Source organism: Leguminivora glycinivorella, chromosome 1 (genome assembly GCF_023078275.1).
Source record: "Leguminivora glycinivorella isolate SPB_JAAS2020 chromosome 1, LegGlyc_1.1, whole genome shotgun sequence".
NCBI classification, from domain to species: Eukaryota; Metazoa; Arthropoda; class Insecta; order Lepidoptera; family Tortricidae; genus Leguminivora; species Leguminivora glycinivorella.
This window is the reverse complement of record NC_062971.1, coordinates 36,669,504-36,687,186: the sequence shown is the minus strand read 5'-3', so window position 1 is coordinate 36,687,186 and position 17,683 is coordinate 36,669,504. Positions and strand designations below refer to the sequence as shown.

Genomic DNA, 17,683 nt, shown 5'->3' with positions numbered 1-17,683 from the left:
TATTACAACTTGACCTCTTTACAGACAGTCCAGTGTCACCACTGACGAGCATCGCACCGCTCAGTTTCATGGTGATGGTAACAGCTGTAAAGAATGGCTACGAAGACTGGCTTAGACACAAAGCTGATGGCCGAGTCAACAATCAGATTGGTAAGGAATTTCGAATTCGTGTGTATCAGCCTCAAGTACGTACCTAAGATCCATACGCGGATGCGGGGTTATGGGGGTTCCCCCTGGAGCCTGGTTGGCCATATAAATTGACCACGTGGCGTTATCACTGTGTGTGTGTTTATGTTTATTTTTTACAAAGCCAGCCCATTATTTTGCCGGTAAATATTGCCGGTTATAAAAATTACACCCTGAATACTCGTGTGTGTGAGCTTTAAGTAAGACATTGGTCTTGTTTAAAGCTTTAATTTAGTAAGTATAATTGAATATAAAAATATTAAATCAAACTTTCAACAAGATCTTAGCCCAAATCAAAATTCGCAGAATTCCATAATCTTAGATTACCCTTGACATCATTCGTCGTGATAAGTCTTTATCTAGATTTGATTCAAAAGGTCACTGTTTAGTTTAAGATATCCAAAATATTACTTGTAAGATAAGATATCTCCAATGTGTTGTTGGTTGCATCTTACCTGTGTTGGAGCCTCTACTATCTACTATGGGAGTTGTAAACGTTTTAGAATAGGTATTTTACATAATTATTGATTCTATTTAATGAATCTTACCCTTTCAGTTGAAATACTCCAGCGTGGCGTGATCAAAGAGGTCCGTAACTCCTCCATCGCACCAGGCACGTTGGTCCGGGTGAAGCGGGGCAAAGAAGTCCCAGCTGACCTGGTGCTACTCTGTTCAGAGGGAGAGAGGGGTAAATGCTTCGTCACCACGGCCAATTTGGATGGGGAGACGAATTTGAAGACGTTGAGGGTACCGCCGCCACTAGTTGGATATACTCCTGGTGAGTTTTGATCTTTGTGAATTATTGGTACTTAACTGTTGGAAGGAAATATTGTGAATATGGGTCCTTTCGGGGGACAAAGTAAGACTCACGTTGGGCGCGAATAGCATTAAATTCTGTTCTCTTCATTTCAATGAGACTGGAAAAAATATAAGCGACAACGTCGTGCAGGGCTCATAATATGAGTTTTAACCAGGATTAAAGGTAAGACAAGATTGCCCCACGTTGGGTGCCAAAATTATATGGGGGAATAGTGTTCCGAAAAACCTGGTGATGCTGTGCTCTGAAGGGGAGAGAGGGGGAAAATGTATCGTCACTACCGCCAATTTGGATGGGGAGACGAATCTGAAGACGTAGTGGGTACCGCCTCCGCTAGTCGGGTATAGATGAGTTTTGATTGTCACCTTGAATTTGTAAGTTTTCTGTAACTGTTTAATGGAGAAATAAGAAGGACCCAGAAAACTTTGTGTTGCTGTGGAAAAGAATAAAGGCTTCCTCACCACGGCCTTTTTAGGCGAGGACAACAAGTCAGTCTTAGGCATGAATGTTGATGGCCTAGTATCCGGCAATAGAATGACCTGTAATGGTCAAAGCTATTTTAATGCTTCGACTTAATACGTATCTCACAATGGATAAATTCATTTTAACTTATTTCAGACGTCCTACCTCAAGGCATGCGGATCGAAGTCCCCAACCCAGTGGCAGACCTCTACACGTTTTACGGACGCCTGGAGATCCCTACTATGGAGAGCTTGCCCCTGACTACTGACAACTTGATGCTGCGGGGTTCCAGGGTCAAGAACACGGAGTGGGCTATCGGCTGTGCTGTATATACAGGTCAGTTTTATGGTCTTTCTAAATACGTCATGTTCAAGGTAGGAGAGGTCCCCAACCCAGTGGCAGATCTGTAGGTAATCGTTCTACTAGCGATAGATCCCTATCAAGGAGAGATTCGTCGGTCACTATCGACAACGTACTATGGTACCTACGTATGACATATACCTACAACGAATTTTCAGAAACTTTGTTGGTGAACCACCACTAAGATGCATTTTTATTTTTACGGATTGGTGTTGTACTCTATGCCGTTGTTTCATATATAAACAAAACTGCACGGGTAGCATGGTCGCGCGATAGACGATAAAATATCAGGCCGTCCCTATCGCACTATTAGTAAGTTCGATAGGGATGGCCAGATATTTTATCATTTATCGCGCGACTATAATTGCCTGCCTGGTGCCGGATAGCCATGGATATCACAAATCTTATCTTATTATAAAAACAGAAGTGTAAAGTAGTATTATAAGATGACTACCTATTTGGGGAGATAAGATGAAAATCCGTTGATACACGTAGTGGGGATTTTTAAATATTATATAGTATTGCGAAATACTATATCTTAGACCAATCAGCAATCATAGAAAAAACACACACTAACCCCCTTATTCATAAACGTACTCTAAAGTTATAAAGCCGATAAAGTTCGTTTGTCCCTTTCCGACGTATTGGTGTGATAGAAAAGGACAAACGAACTTTATCCGCTTGATAACTTTAGAGTAGGTACGTTTATGAATAAGGGGGTAAACCTTGGTACTCATATTTTATCAAATTGTGTTATTTTATTATGAACAGAAATCTTACGATTTTTGATATATTTCGATGTAGACCGAAGGAATATTGTTTTGATGTTCAGAACATACTTAATTCCCATTGCTGGCCAGATTTGCCTTATCCCATTACTTACTCAAAATCGCCGATCTTCGGTTCAGTTTGGCACTCGGGGCTCCTTGGTTACCTTAACCTACAAGTCGCCCGGGACAGTAGTTTTACACATTTTATTACTCCAAAATCTTAACAACTAGCTCATTAATTCCAGGTGAAGAAACCAAACTGGCGCTCAACTCAAAATACGCCGGAAACAAGTTTTCCTCCTGCGAGCTCGCCGTCAACGGCTTCCTCGTCGTTTTCATCGTCATCCTCGTCCTCGAGGTGATGGTCAGCTTCGGCCTCAAGATCTACAACGACTTCCACTATAAGAACAGGGACCTGTACTTAGGCCCGAGCCTGTATAACAATTCCGCTGCAGTCACTGTTGGATCGATACTGCAGGATGTGTTTTCGTTCTTACTGCTGTACTACTATATCATTCCGATGGCCCTGTATGTGACTATTGAGCTGTATAAGTTTACAGGTGAGTTTCTGTTGATTTTTGTTTGGGTTTGTCTCTAATTGATTTTTGTGGAACTGTGTTGCCTCAACAATGTCCGTTACGTTTTTAACTGCTGCTGCATTTGCAATGACAAAATTAGCAAAGGAATAGAACTTTGCTAATTTTGTCATTGCAAATAAGTGGATTAGTTCAGCGCCGAAACAAAAGATTGATTAACTAATAATCTAATTTAATTTAGTATTATAAAATTAATCTTATCGTAGTTATTATAATATTAGCGTTTATCTTTAATAACGAAAACGCATGATTTATGATAAAAATATTTTTTCCCCTCACTAGCTCGGAAACACGTGTTTTGTCCTTTAATACCAGCGGTTAAAAACGCATTTTATCCACTAGTGGGTAAAGTAATTTGACCTTGAATAAAGTCAAATTAACTGCTTTAAAATTGATGAAAGTGGGTGAATCTAGTTATAAAGATGATTTACCACCTGTGGAACTACTGGAAGCAGTATTAAACGCATTTTTTGCGTTGTAGTTTCCTCGCTATAGTGAGGGGAAAAGTTTTGTGTTACACTCGGGTGCAAATGTATTTTACTTCCCGTGTGTTAAAAAACGAGCAAGTTCAGGATTCTATTCTCGAACCACTCGCTTCGCTCGTGGTTCAACTATAGAAACCTTTCACTTGCTCGTTTTTCAATTCCACACTCGGCGTTAAAATACAACTTTGCCCCCTTGTATAACAAATAACTATTCTACTCCCGTACTGTTATTCGTGAGTTACAAGGTCGTGCATAGAACTTTAAAACCCTACATAAAAGATGTCAGGACAAGTCTATCTAGTCTATACCCTGAAAACATTTAGTAGCAGTAGCACGATATAGCTGTTACAGTTCAGTAAATACATTGCTACCAACTTAACAAACCAATTCGCAGAGTCGAGACTCCTTCGTTTTCTGCTGCGTTCATTGGCGACGCGTCGAATCGCATTCAAATGTATGAGAACTCGATTCAACTCGGCTCGATTCGTCTTAGTGGCCAGGCTTCAAAGAACCATACCATAGACAGTTTTATTTTCATGTTTGCACTCAAACTGCATATTCAAAATGGTAGGCGGTCCACTAGATAACTAAAATGACTGAGTGTAGGTATTTGTTGATTTATAATTTTCTTTCAAAATAAGTGCTTGGTCGTAGAAAAAGTATTGTATGACTATATGTATGTACTCTAAATACATTTGCATGCTGTATGAAGACAGCTGGAAAAGGTGGAACTTTATCTAACATAATATTAAGACATGTAACTAACCCTTTTTCTGCAAATAAATATTATCTTATCTTATCTTATCTTATCTTATGCAACGGTGTTTAACTGAGTCAAAAAATGCTAGTGGCGTCTTTATTAACAATATTCGGCTTCGCCTCAAATTGTTACCCACGCCACTCACCTTTTTTGACATCTTTTAACCACCAGTTGCATAAAATACTATTGTTACTTCCTTGTATTGCAAAAATGCTCCCCATTTCTGTCATTACCTGACTTGATATAAAGAAAATTAGATGCTTGTGTAAATTCAAATATTATTGCGTAGGTACCTATAAATAAAATTCAATTGAAATAGGAGCAATTTTTAAGTCCGCAGTCCATCAGAGTTAGAATCGAACCAGTCTCCTCTTTACCGCCTAAAATCTCTAGAATATTTTAATTACATTACATATTATACTTGTAGAGTTTGAATCTTACTACCGTGAACGTCTTTCTAAGTCGTTTAGGATTAGATTCAGATTCAGATTTATTTATTTCTCAAAATCCATACATATTTTTAATTAAAAACTAAGAAAAACATGCACACATAAAGAGATCGTCAAGGCAGGTACACTAGGTACGCATTAAAAGCTAACAATCTTACAAGTAGGTATATAACCATTTTTTTTTAGTTAGGTTCACATTTACTAAGAATTATAACTTACTAATATAGACATTTAATATACATATATAATTTACTAATACTTAATTGAAAGTCACGAACATGGCTAGGCATGGCTATTAATAGGTATTATTTAGGTATTCTTTTATGCTATAAAGTGTCTTGTCAAGTAGTAGCTGTTTTACTTTGCGACGGAAAGTGTTGAAGTTGGTCTCAGTTTTTGGGATACCCCCATTTGCCAGAATTTCATTTGCCATAATTTTATTTGCCATCCTATTCAACAATCATAATATTGTTTCTCATAACATCTTATGCCATAATCATTGTTTACTATATTAATCTAGTGCCAGAAACTTTGTTTCTCATAAAGTCAGTTTCCATAATGTCATTTGTCAGAATCATCGAAATCCGTAATTACCACATTCCATACCATCATTTGTCATACAAATTAGCGTCCAGAAAAGTCAATTTCCATAATGTGCTTTGGCAGAATCAAAAACTACTATAATAGGTACTAGAAGGACTAGAGAATGAAACTGCTATCAGAAAGTAGGTTAGGTTAGGTTAGAACTGTGACCCCTGGAAATGAAACTGCTATCAGAAAGTAGGTTAGGTTAGGTTAGAACTGTGAACCTCTGGAAAAGGAAACTGCTTGAAAAGTAGGTTAGGTTAGGTTAGAACTGTGACCCCCGGAAAATGAAAATACTATCAGACAGTAGGTTAGGTTAGGTTAGAACTGCGACCCCTGGAAAATGAAACTGCTATCAGAAAGTAGGTTAGGTTAGGTTAGAACTGTGACCCCCTGGAGAATGAAACTGCTGGAAAAGTAGGTTAGGTTAGGTTAGAACTGTGACCCCTGGAAAATGAAACTGCTATCAGAAAGTAGGTTAGGTTAGGTAATAATATGGGCAACAATTAATATGGCAATAATTGCTTATGGCGTTTGAATATTCTATGAAACCATATTATTGCACTTAATAATATAGCTAACAAATAGTATGGCATTGTATGATTATGGAAGGTAATATTCGGATAAACAACGAGTATGTCATATGATTTTTATGGTAAACAAATCATTCGGGCAAATGAAATTCAGGCAAGTTAGATTCGGGCAAATGAATATTATGTTAAATGACTGTCGGGCAAACAATAGACAACCCTCAGTTTTTATTACTTTTGGCAGTTTGTTGTAAAGTTTTTGCCCTATAATTTTAGGACACTTTTTAGCAATTTGTAATCTGCATTTGCTTTGTCTTAAGTCGTCGGGATATCTCGTTGGTCGTTTACTTACATCACCAATACGATCAAATTCATTTGGATTATTCCTTACATACATTATAATTTCTAGGATATATGTCGATACAGATGTCAATATTTCTAACTTTTTAAAAAGTTCTCTGCAGCTAGCATCGTACTTTGCGTTTGCTAATATTCGAATTGCTCGTTTTTGCATTTTTAATACACGTTCAAATTCCGTTGCGTTTCCCCACAGTATAATCCCATAAGACAAAATTGAATGTATGTATGAAAAGTATGCTTCCTTTAGGTGGTGATTTGATATGAGGGGTTTCAATTGTTTGAGTATATATATGCCTTTTGCTAGTTTTCCACATACTGAGTTTATATGATTTTTCCATGATAATGTTGGATCCAGGTTGAAACCAAGTAGTTTCACATCCTGTACTGTGTCAATAGTTGTGCCATTTGATAAAGGTACGATTATTTTCTTAGCGTCTCTTAGTCTAGTGTCAAATTTCATAATATTTGTCTTTTCAGGGTTAAGTTTAAGTCCATTAATTCTAAACCACCACTCTAATTTCTGTAGAACTATGCTTACTTTATTAGTTAACTTATCATCACATTCATCATTTACAATAATTGTCGTGTCGTCAGCATATAATATAATTTCTCCGTCAATGTCAAGTTTACCAATGTCATTTAAAAATATGGAAAATAGGGTGTTTCCCAAAGATGATCCTTGTGGCACGCCAATTGTTGTCAGCCGTGATTGTGACCTATAGTGCTTGCCATTTACTTTTATTTCTACAGTTTGTTCTCTCTCTGACAGGAACGATTCTAGTAAATGAGCACCGTGATCCGTAATGCCATATATTTTTAGTTTTTCTACAAGTAGAGAATGATTTACAGAGTCAAAGGCTTTTGACAGGTCTAAAAAGATTCCTACAACTTTTTGTTTATTTTCTAAACATCGTATTACGCTTTCAATAAATTTATGAGTTGCCGCAGTTGTGGAGCGCCCTTTTCTATATGCATACTGTGCATCTGATAGCGCTCGGTTTTGTTCCACATGCTTTAGAATGTCATTTGAAATTATAAATTCTATTAGTTTTAGATACCATTGGAACGATAGTTATTGGTCTGTAGTTTTCCACATTCGTTTTATCGCCCTTGCCTTTATAAATAGGGCACAATCGGGTTCTCTTCAGTGACAGAGGATATATGCTGGAGCGGAGTATGTTATTTATAATGTATGTCAGTTGATTTGCTAAAACAGAAATAATGTCAAATAAAATTTTTCCTGAGATATCATAGATATCCTTTGTTAGCGACTTAGACACCTTTAGTCGAGCTATCTTTACAAGTTCTGCTGGAGTTATTTGAGAAAAGGCAAAGGCAGTTTGTATTTCGGAACAGTTTGACCTTAAATGTTCTATAGCTTGGTTTATATCCGGGCAGTTATTTAAAGCAATATCATTTCCCACTCGAATTAAATAATTATTTAAGTAATCAGGTATGTCAGTGCAATCAATCGATTCATTAGTAATTCCGTCTTTTAGATTCCAGTTGTATTCTTGTACGATGTTATTGGTTTCTTCTTTTATTATTTGCCATACTTCTGTTTTTGGATTTTTTGAGTTGATTATACGGTCTTCTGTGTGTGTTCTTTTCATATTTTTCAATAAGGCTTGTTCTTCTTGTCTCTTTTTGCATAGAATTTCCTTGATATCAATTTGCGGGTACTGTTCGTGGAATAACAGTAGATCCTCTATGTCGCGTTGTACATTGCAGGCTGATTCACATATCCATGAAATACGATTTTCGTTTTTCTTTTTTATTAGTTTCTTTGGCATATACATATTCATATAACTAGTTTTTGGATAAAGTTGTCAATAGTATATGGGTTGTAAGAAACAAGTATTTTATTCCAATCATACGACATCATCGATTCACAGAGGTTTCTTGTATTTTCTACACTTTGCTGGCGTCTTTCGACGAATACGTATTTCGGCTTACAATTTTCTTGTGTATAAACGTGGGCTAACTGGGCATCGTGGTCAGATATGTCTGATTTCAACGACTCGACTTTGACGTTATCTGTCTGGATGTTTGTGACAAGGAAGTCTATAGACGTTTAGGCATCTTTTATTATTATTATTATTATTATTATTTGGAGCCTGTCGTGTCCCACTGCTGGGCAAAGGCCTCCCCCCAATTTTTCCACTTCTCTCTATTCAAAGCCGTGTCTGGCCATTCCTTCAAAAAGGAGTCCAGTTCGTTCCGCCATCGCTGTCGGGGTCTGCCAGATCCCCGATTCGAGTTTTCGGGCTCCCACTCCGTGGTGATTCTGCCCCACAACTCGTTCGGCATCCGGCAGACGTGACCAGCCCAGTCCCATTTTAGCTTGGCCGCCTTCCGAGCTACATCGATAATTTTTGTCTTGGAGCGCAGCGTGGTGTTCCGGACTCGATCCACCAATTTGACACCTAATATGCTGCGCTCCATGGCACGTTGGCAAACCCCGAGCTTGGACTTCTGAGCTTTAGTCAAAGACCAAGTCTGTGCACCGTAGGTCAGAACTGGGAGTATGCATATGTCCATGAGCTTCCGTTTGAGTGTCATCGGAAGATTACCTTTCATAAGATGTTTCATGGACCAATAGCTCCTCCAGGCGTTTTCAATCCGTCTTTCGACCTCTTTTTCCTGACGCGCCTGGAAGGAAACTAATTGGCCCAAATAAATGTACTCTTGGACATATGCAATTGGTTCTCCATTAATCTCTATGCCATGCGGTGCACTGTTAGTCATAAGCTTGGTCTTTGACATATTCATCTTTAGTCCAATCTCGAGGCTTGCGGTGCTTAGTTCTTCAAGCATTTGTTGCAGCTCGGAAGCTGTTGAGGAGAAAAGGACAATGTCGTCAGCGAACCTCAGATTAGTCAATCTGCGATTGCCGACGGCCAGCCCCCTCTCTCCCCAACTTGGCGCAAGTTTTCTGAAGACGTGTTCATTAGGCATCTTTTATGTCCGGTTAACAGACGACGCTGCTTCTATTCCAGCTTTGGAATTGGCATTGGTTAAGATTACATTTATTTAATAAAACCATCCAATATTCATCGTAGACCTTTTCCAGGCGCGCTATTCATCGGCTGGGATGAAGAATTGCGTTGCGAGGAGACCGGCAAGCCAGCCATCGCCAATACTTCAGACCTGAACGAGGAACTGGGGCAGGTCGAGATCCTCTTCTCCGACAAGACAGGCACGCTTACTAAGAATATAATGGTGTTCAAAGCCTGCTCCATCAAGGGGATCATATATGAGGAGAGGGATAAGCTTCTGTATGATACTGGGAGGTTCGAAGAGCCCGTGGACACTAGGCAGGTCAGATACAATTGATACTTTGTTGTATATAGGTAGTAAGAAAGGTACCTACTTATCAAGAAAATCATAGTTCTATGCTAACCCAGTTTATGCTGGCTAGACCGACATATGTATGTACCTACTGTAAAACACGTGTGAAAAGGACATTCGTAACTACAACTAGTGCCGATTCGAATCACTCCTTTCGGTTTAACGTTTATCATTTTATTATAATCGCCACTCGTTTCGAATTTCTAATGATTGATTACATTCGCGCTTTATCTGACTTGGTCTGACGCTAAGCAATAATGATAGTAATTATAAATATGTTACGCAATATCAATAGAAATAGAACGTAGGTACATAATATGTGTCTAGTTTTGCACCTGTAAGTGGGTGTACCTATAGGTAGATGCTCAGCAAAATGGCCCGATTGAAGGTTTAAAGATAAGATATCAGTTCATGTAACTGTTAATCAAACTGTTGACCGATGACTACTCATGGCATTTCCGCATCGATTGACAGATTAGCTTGCAAAGTATGTATACAGTGTGTAATAATTAGAGATTGTTATCAAGGTGCACTTTTCGTGGCAAACAGTACGGTTGGCAAAAAAAAACAAATACATTTAAATATTCACTTTGTTCTTAACTACAAAATAAATACTTACCTTCTTAGGATTACACTTGTACGGTACCTTTTCCGACCAACTATACAGCGCGTAAACCTAATAAGGGCGATAAATGAAACCAGGCATATAATTCAATATTGTTATCATTAATTAAGAGGTGTTTTTGAGTTACTCATAATTTTCACCCCATAATTAATTAAGAGTTTTGAATGATTCACGGTTATTTTCACACGGTTTTTTTTTTTCGGTTGCATAGTCCTAAGGTAATTTCGACGGAACGCCACTACATACCGAGATTGGTAAGAGAAGCCATTGAGATTCACAAATATAAAAATTTCAATCGTGAGGATGGCTTCAAACTATCTAATGTATGGAATCCAGTGATTTGTTTGTGTAAAAAACCGGTGAAGTCAGAATTGAACAAACGTAGTGACACTGTGAGTGTAGTGTGTTTAGACAGACCATCGAGTGTGAACGCGACCAGTGGTAACGCTGAAAGTGAACGCAGCCGACGCGCGCGAAGGAGGGTAGATCGCGCGCTGTCTATACAACTTTAACATCCACCCGCCTTCGTCAGTTTTCCGTGATCATGATGCATGCAACTGCGTCGAAATATCGGGAGCTCGACAAAAATCAAAAAGGTAATCACGGTCTATATCCCGGTCAATATAAACCATAATTAATTTTTGAAAAAAATCCCAGCAGCAATGTACTGTAAACGTTGTTGCGATGACAATCAATGACAACTTTCAACGAGAGTTTCGCCGTGGCTTGCGTGGGCGACGGTCGCGCGATGGTCGCGCGACGGCGATGCGATGCATACGAAATCAAACCTTATCAATATGGAAGTATGAGACGCGACGGCGACGGTCGCGCGACCGTCGCCCACGCAAGACACGGCGTTAAACGCAAGTGTGTTTGCATTACGTTGGGGGGCCGAATTAATTGGTGTGGATAAAAAAAAATCCATTTTTAAAGTTATCTAATTCCATTTTTTATGTCCTATACTCACCACCGTTAAGAGGTTCGCCCGTATTAGATTTACACCCTGTATATTTTTAAACGATATAGGTTTGTAAATGACATACTTACCGCCCTCTCCAGGGAGAGGAGGAGAGGAGGTATACCCACTAAAAACCACTCCTACGTCGCCCTTCTTCCTGTTATGAAGGAGCCATGGGTTGCCGGAAATTCTACCACGACTGTTATTCAAGTACCTAGTTCAAGTCTAAAGTATAAGTAGTGCACGAAGCCAAATCTGTTGAACAAATTTCAGTCATTTATTCAATGTAATTTAGATAAGTAATTATAAATATGTATATATTTCATAATTTGTTAAGTATATAATGTTTTAAATACTTGTGTATTTGTTTTTTTGCCAACCATACTCTGCCACCAATACAGCACGCTGATAACGATCTTTAGTAATAATAATGTAAAAAGTACTTAAACAATAACCTTTTTTTGCTTTGGTATGAATTATTGAACGGCTTGGGTGAATTTTCCTAAACGAGAAAACAGTCGTCAGTTACTGAAATAGGTAAAGTTGTGTGAGGAGTTTTATTTAGAAAACCACACGGTCGGCTAGAATAACTTTTTAACCAAAACATGATCTTGTCAATCTAAATTATTGTTATAATTTACGCTCACACTTTTTATTGTATTGTATGTTACAAGTTTCGCTAGGCGTAGAGCATATTCATTTTTCCATATATTCAGAATTATCAGTCCCATGCCTTTTTATTTCAGGCAGACATTAGATTCTTCTTCAAAATCCTTGCTCTCTGCCACTCAGTCCAAATATCCAACGAGGATATGAAACGACTCAGCGCGCGCCTATCCATGACCGGCGACCTTCAACTCATGAACATGTTTAGAAGGAAGAAGAAGAAACCCATTGCTAATGGCAACGGAGTAGTTGATACATCTACATGGAATGCTATGATGACTGTTAATAACGTTGGACATATCGATTATCAAGCCAGTAGTCCTGATGAGAAGGCTCTAGTTGAAGCAGCCGATAGACTAGGTGTAACGTTTCTAGGAGAAGATGGAAACAATCTAATAGTGAAAATGGGAGATGAGACTGAATTGTACGAGAGGTTGCAGATTATAGAATTTACATCGGAGAGGAAAAGGATGTCTGTAGTTTTAAGGGATAAAGATGGCAAAGTGAGTATGTAGTTTTATACAGCCTGCATCAAATTAGAAAAAATATAATAAGAAATGAAGAATGATTAAAGTAAAAGTATAATTGGACACAACGGTCGTCACTATTTGTTAAACCTATCAGACATTTTTCATAATAGGTATAACTTTTTTATCCAGATCTGGCTATTCTGCAAGGGTGCTGAAAGCGCAGTGTTTCCTCTGTGCGTCAACCAAATCATGGTAGATGATACCAACGTGGACATCAACACGTTCGCTAACAAAGGTCTGCGGACTCTCGCCATCGCGTACCGGGAGATACCTGATGAGGAGTACGAAAAGGTTTGCGAATGTGAGTATGTGAGGTTATGAGGTCATGCCTAAAATCTAAATTTCCAAAGATACATATATTCGAAATAACCTGTTTAAAGTTTTAAAGTTTTCAATTATTTTATGAAATCCTTTTTAGTCACTAAGTAGTATCACGTATGTAGATAACGATCGAGATAGGCATGGAAATTTTCAGAGATCAAATTCACTTGACATTAAAAATACTTTCTTTCCATTTACAGTAATAAAGAAACAAGATGTCAAAAGCGCTGAAGCTCTGCAGCAAGTGAGCCACCAATTCAGGATGCTGGAGCGCGACTTGACTCTAGTTGGTGCAACGGCAGTAGAAGACTGCTTGCAAGACGATGTAGCTGACACGTTAGCATCATTACGTCGTGCGGGGCTCAGGATATGGGTCTTAACTGGGGATAAGGTAAGGCCCCACGTTGGGCGCCAATATTATTAAATACTTATCTCCGAATTTAGACGGCAGCAGAAGACTCTGTTTAGAATGTGGTGAAAAAACATAAGTATTAACGCCGTGCAGGTCTCATGATAATATGAGTTTTGACCTTTGTAGGTCAAAAACTGCCCCACGTTGGGTGCCAATGACATTATAGATAATATTACTACACGATGAGAGGGTAATAGAAAACTGTCTGGATGATTTGGTAGACACGTTACCATCACTTCTCATTGGACTCAGGATATAAGTCCTAATATGGCAAGTCAAGAATAGCTCCACGTTGGGTGCCAATATTTCAAAGAGATTAGTGCAACCACTCTGCATTAACACGACAGTAGACTGTTAAAATCATAGAATAAACATAGTAGTAAACAAAATAGAATTTAAAAATATTATAAATTGAAATAGATATCATACACGAAAGAAAAAACGACAAGGCCCACTGGTGGCCGAGCTGGGAATCGAACCCGGGTCTTCAGCTTACGCGGCTGAAAAAATATTCAATAAAACAATTTGATTTGTATAGTTAAAAATATTAATTATATTTTATAATAATAACTCATAATGTTTTTAATATGTAGATTTATAACTATTTGACATGTAAAAATTTATTACTTTTTACCATTAAATGTCTGAGTCTGAGTCTGAGTCTAAATATCATAGAAAATACCGTAAAGTGCATGAAAAAAAATCTAGAGTGTAATCGTGTCCTTCTATTTTCCAGGTAGAAACAGCAATAAGCGTAGCTCAGTCCTGCGCACACATCTCAGAAAATAGTAGACAAATGTACATAATAGGCGTCGACAGCGACGAAGCGATCAAAGCACATTTAGAAGAATGCAAACGAATATTAGCGGAGCCGAGCTACAAGGATATGGCTCTTGTGGTCGATGGGAAGAGTATGAGTTGCATTTTGGATAAGCCTACGGCGCCTGAGTTTGCGGAAATATCTATGCAGTGTAATGCGGTGTTGTGCTGCAGGTTATCTCCAATACAGAAGGCTAAAGTGAGTGTGAAGTGTTATTATCAGCTTGGTGAAGACTATCCCCCTTATTCATAAACGTTCACTAAAGTTATCAAGCCGGTAAAGTTCGTTTGGGACAAACTTTGTCCCTTTCCGACGTATTAGTGTGATAGAAAGGGACAAACGAACTTTATCGGCTTGATACTTAGAGAACATTTATGAATAAGGGGGTTTGAAGATACTTAAAGATAAGGATAGCACTGCCTATGAAAAAAGAGAAATACCTAAAGTATCTAGAATATTTTACTAAAACGAGTTGTAGGTATCTTGATAATCACAACAATGTCAGTAGGCTAAGCTATGAATGAATAAAGTAGATTCATATTTATTTTTAGGGTTCCGTAGTCAACTAGGAACCCTTATAGTTTCGCCATGTCTGTCTGTCCGTCTGTCCGTCCGTCCGTCCGTCCGTCCGCGGATAATCTCAGTAACCGTAAGCATTAGAAAGCTGAAATTTGGTACCAATATGTATATCAATCACTCCGACAAAGTGCAAAAATAAAAAATGAAAAAAAAAAATGTTTCATTAGGGTACCCCCCCTACATGTAAAGTGGGGGCTGATATTTTTTTTCATTCCAACCCCAACGTGTGATATATTGTTGGATAGGTATTTAAAAATGAAAAAGGGTTTACTAAGATCGTTTTTTGATAATATTAATAGTTTCGGAAATAATCACTTCTAAAGGAAAAAAAAGTGCGTCCCCCCCCCTCTAACTTTTGAACCCTATGTTCAAAAAACATGAAAAAAAATCACAAGGAGTAGAACTTTATAAAAACTTTCTAGGAAAATTGTTTTGAACTTGATAGGTTCAGTAGTTTTTGAGAAAAATACGGAAAACTACGGAACCCTACACTGAGCGTGGCCCGACACGCTCTTGGCCGGTTTTTTTATTAAGGTTTCGATATTTCGACGCAGTTGCATGCATCATAAAACTAATATAAGTCTAATAAATCTAACCGTGAATCATTTAATACTCTTGATGAATAAAGTAGTTTGTGCTTGGTACGGTTTCTTTATCTCCTGGCATGGCGCAGTCGGTAGGATACAGCATTTTAGGAAGATGAAAATATTTAATGACGTTATAAGTTGACGTGAATTAACTTGTGTATTGTTTTTGCTTACAGATAGTGAAGCTAATAAAGCACAGTCCGTCGCGGCCGATCACTGCGGCCATTGGCGACGGAGCCAACGATATTTCCATGATCCATGAAGCCCATGTCGGGTTTCGGGATCTTCGGAAGGGAAGGCTATCAAGCCGCTAGGTAATATTTCTTTTATTTTTCTGCTTTGAAACCTCGGATGATATCCACTATCATCATCATCACCATATCAGCCCTTTATCGCCCACTGCCGAGCATAGGCCTCTTATAGCTTGTCCCGGTCCTGAGTTGGTCTCATCCAGTTGCTAACCCGCAATTTTTCGGATGTCATCCACCCAATGAGCCCCACCATACACCGTTTTATTATTTTTAATGTAAACCTTGTTCTGTGAGTAAATTGGTACGAATACCAATTTGGAATGTAGGTATGATAGGTTTTACGAGGAGCATAAGCGAATAACATTTCCATATATTTGATTTTATAGATACCAAATCCCATTTTGTAAATGCGAGATCGTTCGTTTGTATGTATGCATGATTTATCTGATGCGTACGCTTCTTCACAGTCTTAACACTCTTAACGGATACACCTCTGGCTTTTCGCATGTTGAATGCTTTTGAACGATTCGTTGTGAGTTCCATTTTCAAAAACTTTACGCTCTGACAGCGAAAAACTTGTCGATTTCAAAATGAAACACCTCGCGTGTCATACACCACACGTAAAAAACCTTGATGACACGCCACTCGTGTCATCCGCTCAGAAACGGTTAACTAAGTGGTTTTTAAGAATCTTACCATTGGGCAAAATTAATTGAGTGTTCTTTCATTTCAGATCTGCCGATTTTGCTTTTACAAAGTTCTCGATGGTGAAAAAGTTCCTATTAGTAATGGGGCACTGGTACTACCAAAGATTAGCTACTTTAATACAATATTTTTTCTATAAGAACATTTGTCTCGGAAATATAATGGTAAGTTATCATAGACACAATACTGACAAGTTTTAGACCTACTTACTTGAGTAACATAAAATTACATAACTCGATTTGGACTCACCAAAGTCTATTTTTGGGTATCATAAAGCATTGTCATAAACTTTTTTTTGTATAAAAGGGTTATTTTTTTTCATTGTTTCAGTTATTTTTTCAAATAAATAGCGCGTGGTCGACGCAAGCAATATTTGATTCGATGTACCTGACGTTTTTCAATTTATTTTTCACGGCGTTGCCGTGTTTGGTTCTTTCCGTTACTGAGCAGAGGTGGCCTAAAGAATTACTCCTTAGGTACGTATTTCTAAAACCTGGGATTAAGAATTCACAACTCGCATTTTTGACACAGACTAAATTTTATTAATACTATATAGTTGTATTAATTTGTAACACGTTTAACTAACGTACTTTACTGATATTTGTTTGTTAAATTGCAGAGATCCGACGTTATACAGAGACATAAGTAGGAACAAGCTCATGTCATGGTCGCGTTTCTCCGCCTGGCTGCTAATAGGGGTGTATCATTCTGTGATCATTTATGCATTCTGCGCATTAGCAATAAGACACTCAGTGATCAATGCTGACATGAAGGCTGTGGATGTTTGGTGAGTATTACTTACCAAGTTTATTACTATTGATGTGGTCGTATCATCTGATCGTATGATCATCTACATGATATATTCGGTGCGCTAGCCATTCCGTGATCAACGCTGATACGAATATGATATTTTGTGAGTATTACTACCATTATTCTTGTGGTTATATCTTGTACCGTCTGGGTCCGTCTATTACCGTACCTCTCCGTATCTTAAACCGTTGTGTTGTGGACTATTATGTGATCAATGATCGTTTGATGCATTCGGCGCGCTGGCTATCACTCAGTGATCACCGCTGACGTGAAGGCTCTGGATTGTTGATGAGTATTATCTCGAAATTAATCTTTTAGTTTCTATTTCCTTGTTATTTCTGGTCAAACCAGAGTTATTCGTGTTTTTATTTAAAAAGTGGTTTATAACGTTTCGGAATTATGAAATTTTTCAATTTCATCCGTCAATTCTTTCTTCCCTTTTAATTTGCGCTCGTTCGTCTTGAATAATGAGATATATTATGCCTCGCTAGCGATCATTATTCGTCTTTCGGGGTTCTCACTATAGAAATGAACGAGCGGTGCTTTATGATTCTACCCACTTTTTTTGTAAGAAAGTTCCATGCTGCAAAAATCGTTACCGTTAATCAGTTTTCTTTTTAAACTATTCGCATTTCCGAGACTAAAGTAGGAAGTGTTATCCGCGTATTAAAAGTTTCGCGCGAGAATATAAGCGGTAACGTAGGTAAG

At 38.1% G+C, this 17,683-nt stretch overlaps 1 protein-coding gene across 1 annotated transcript in view; it reads left to right on the top strand.

The window, feature by feature from the left end:
* Positions 1-17,683, top strand: part of LOC125242410 (phospholipid-transporting ATPase IF-like) — a 69,247-nt gene that overhangs the window by 44,520 nt on the left and 7,044 nt on the right. Inside the window, 14 exon segments of the mRNA XM_048151247.1 lie at positions 25-150; positions 743-964; positions 1,622-1,801; positions 2,841-3,155; positions 9,434-9,681; positions 12,041-12,463; positions 12,620-12,791; positions 13,012-13,202; positions 13,960-14,241; positions 15,386-15,481; positions 15,483-15,523; positions 16,194-16,329; positions 16,496-16,641; positions 16,785-16,952. Coding sequence (XP_048007204.1) covers positions 25-150; positions 743-964; positions 1,622-1,801; positions 2,841-3,155; positions 9,434-9,681; positions 12,041-12,463; positions 12,620-12,791; positions 13,012-13,202; positions 13,960-14,241; positions 15,386-15,481; positions 15,483-15,523; positions 16,194-16,329; positions 16,496-16,641; positions 16,785-16,952 — 2,746 coding nt within the window.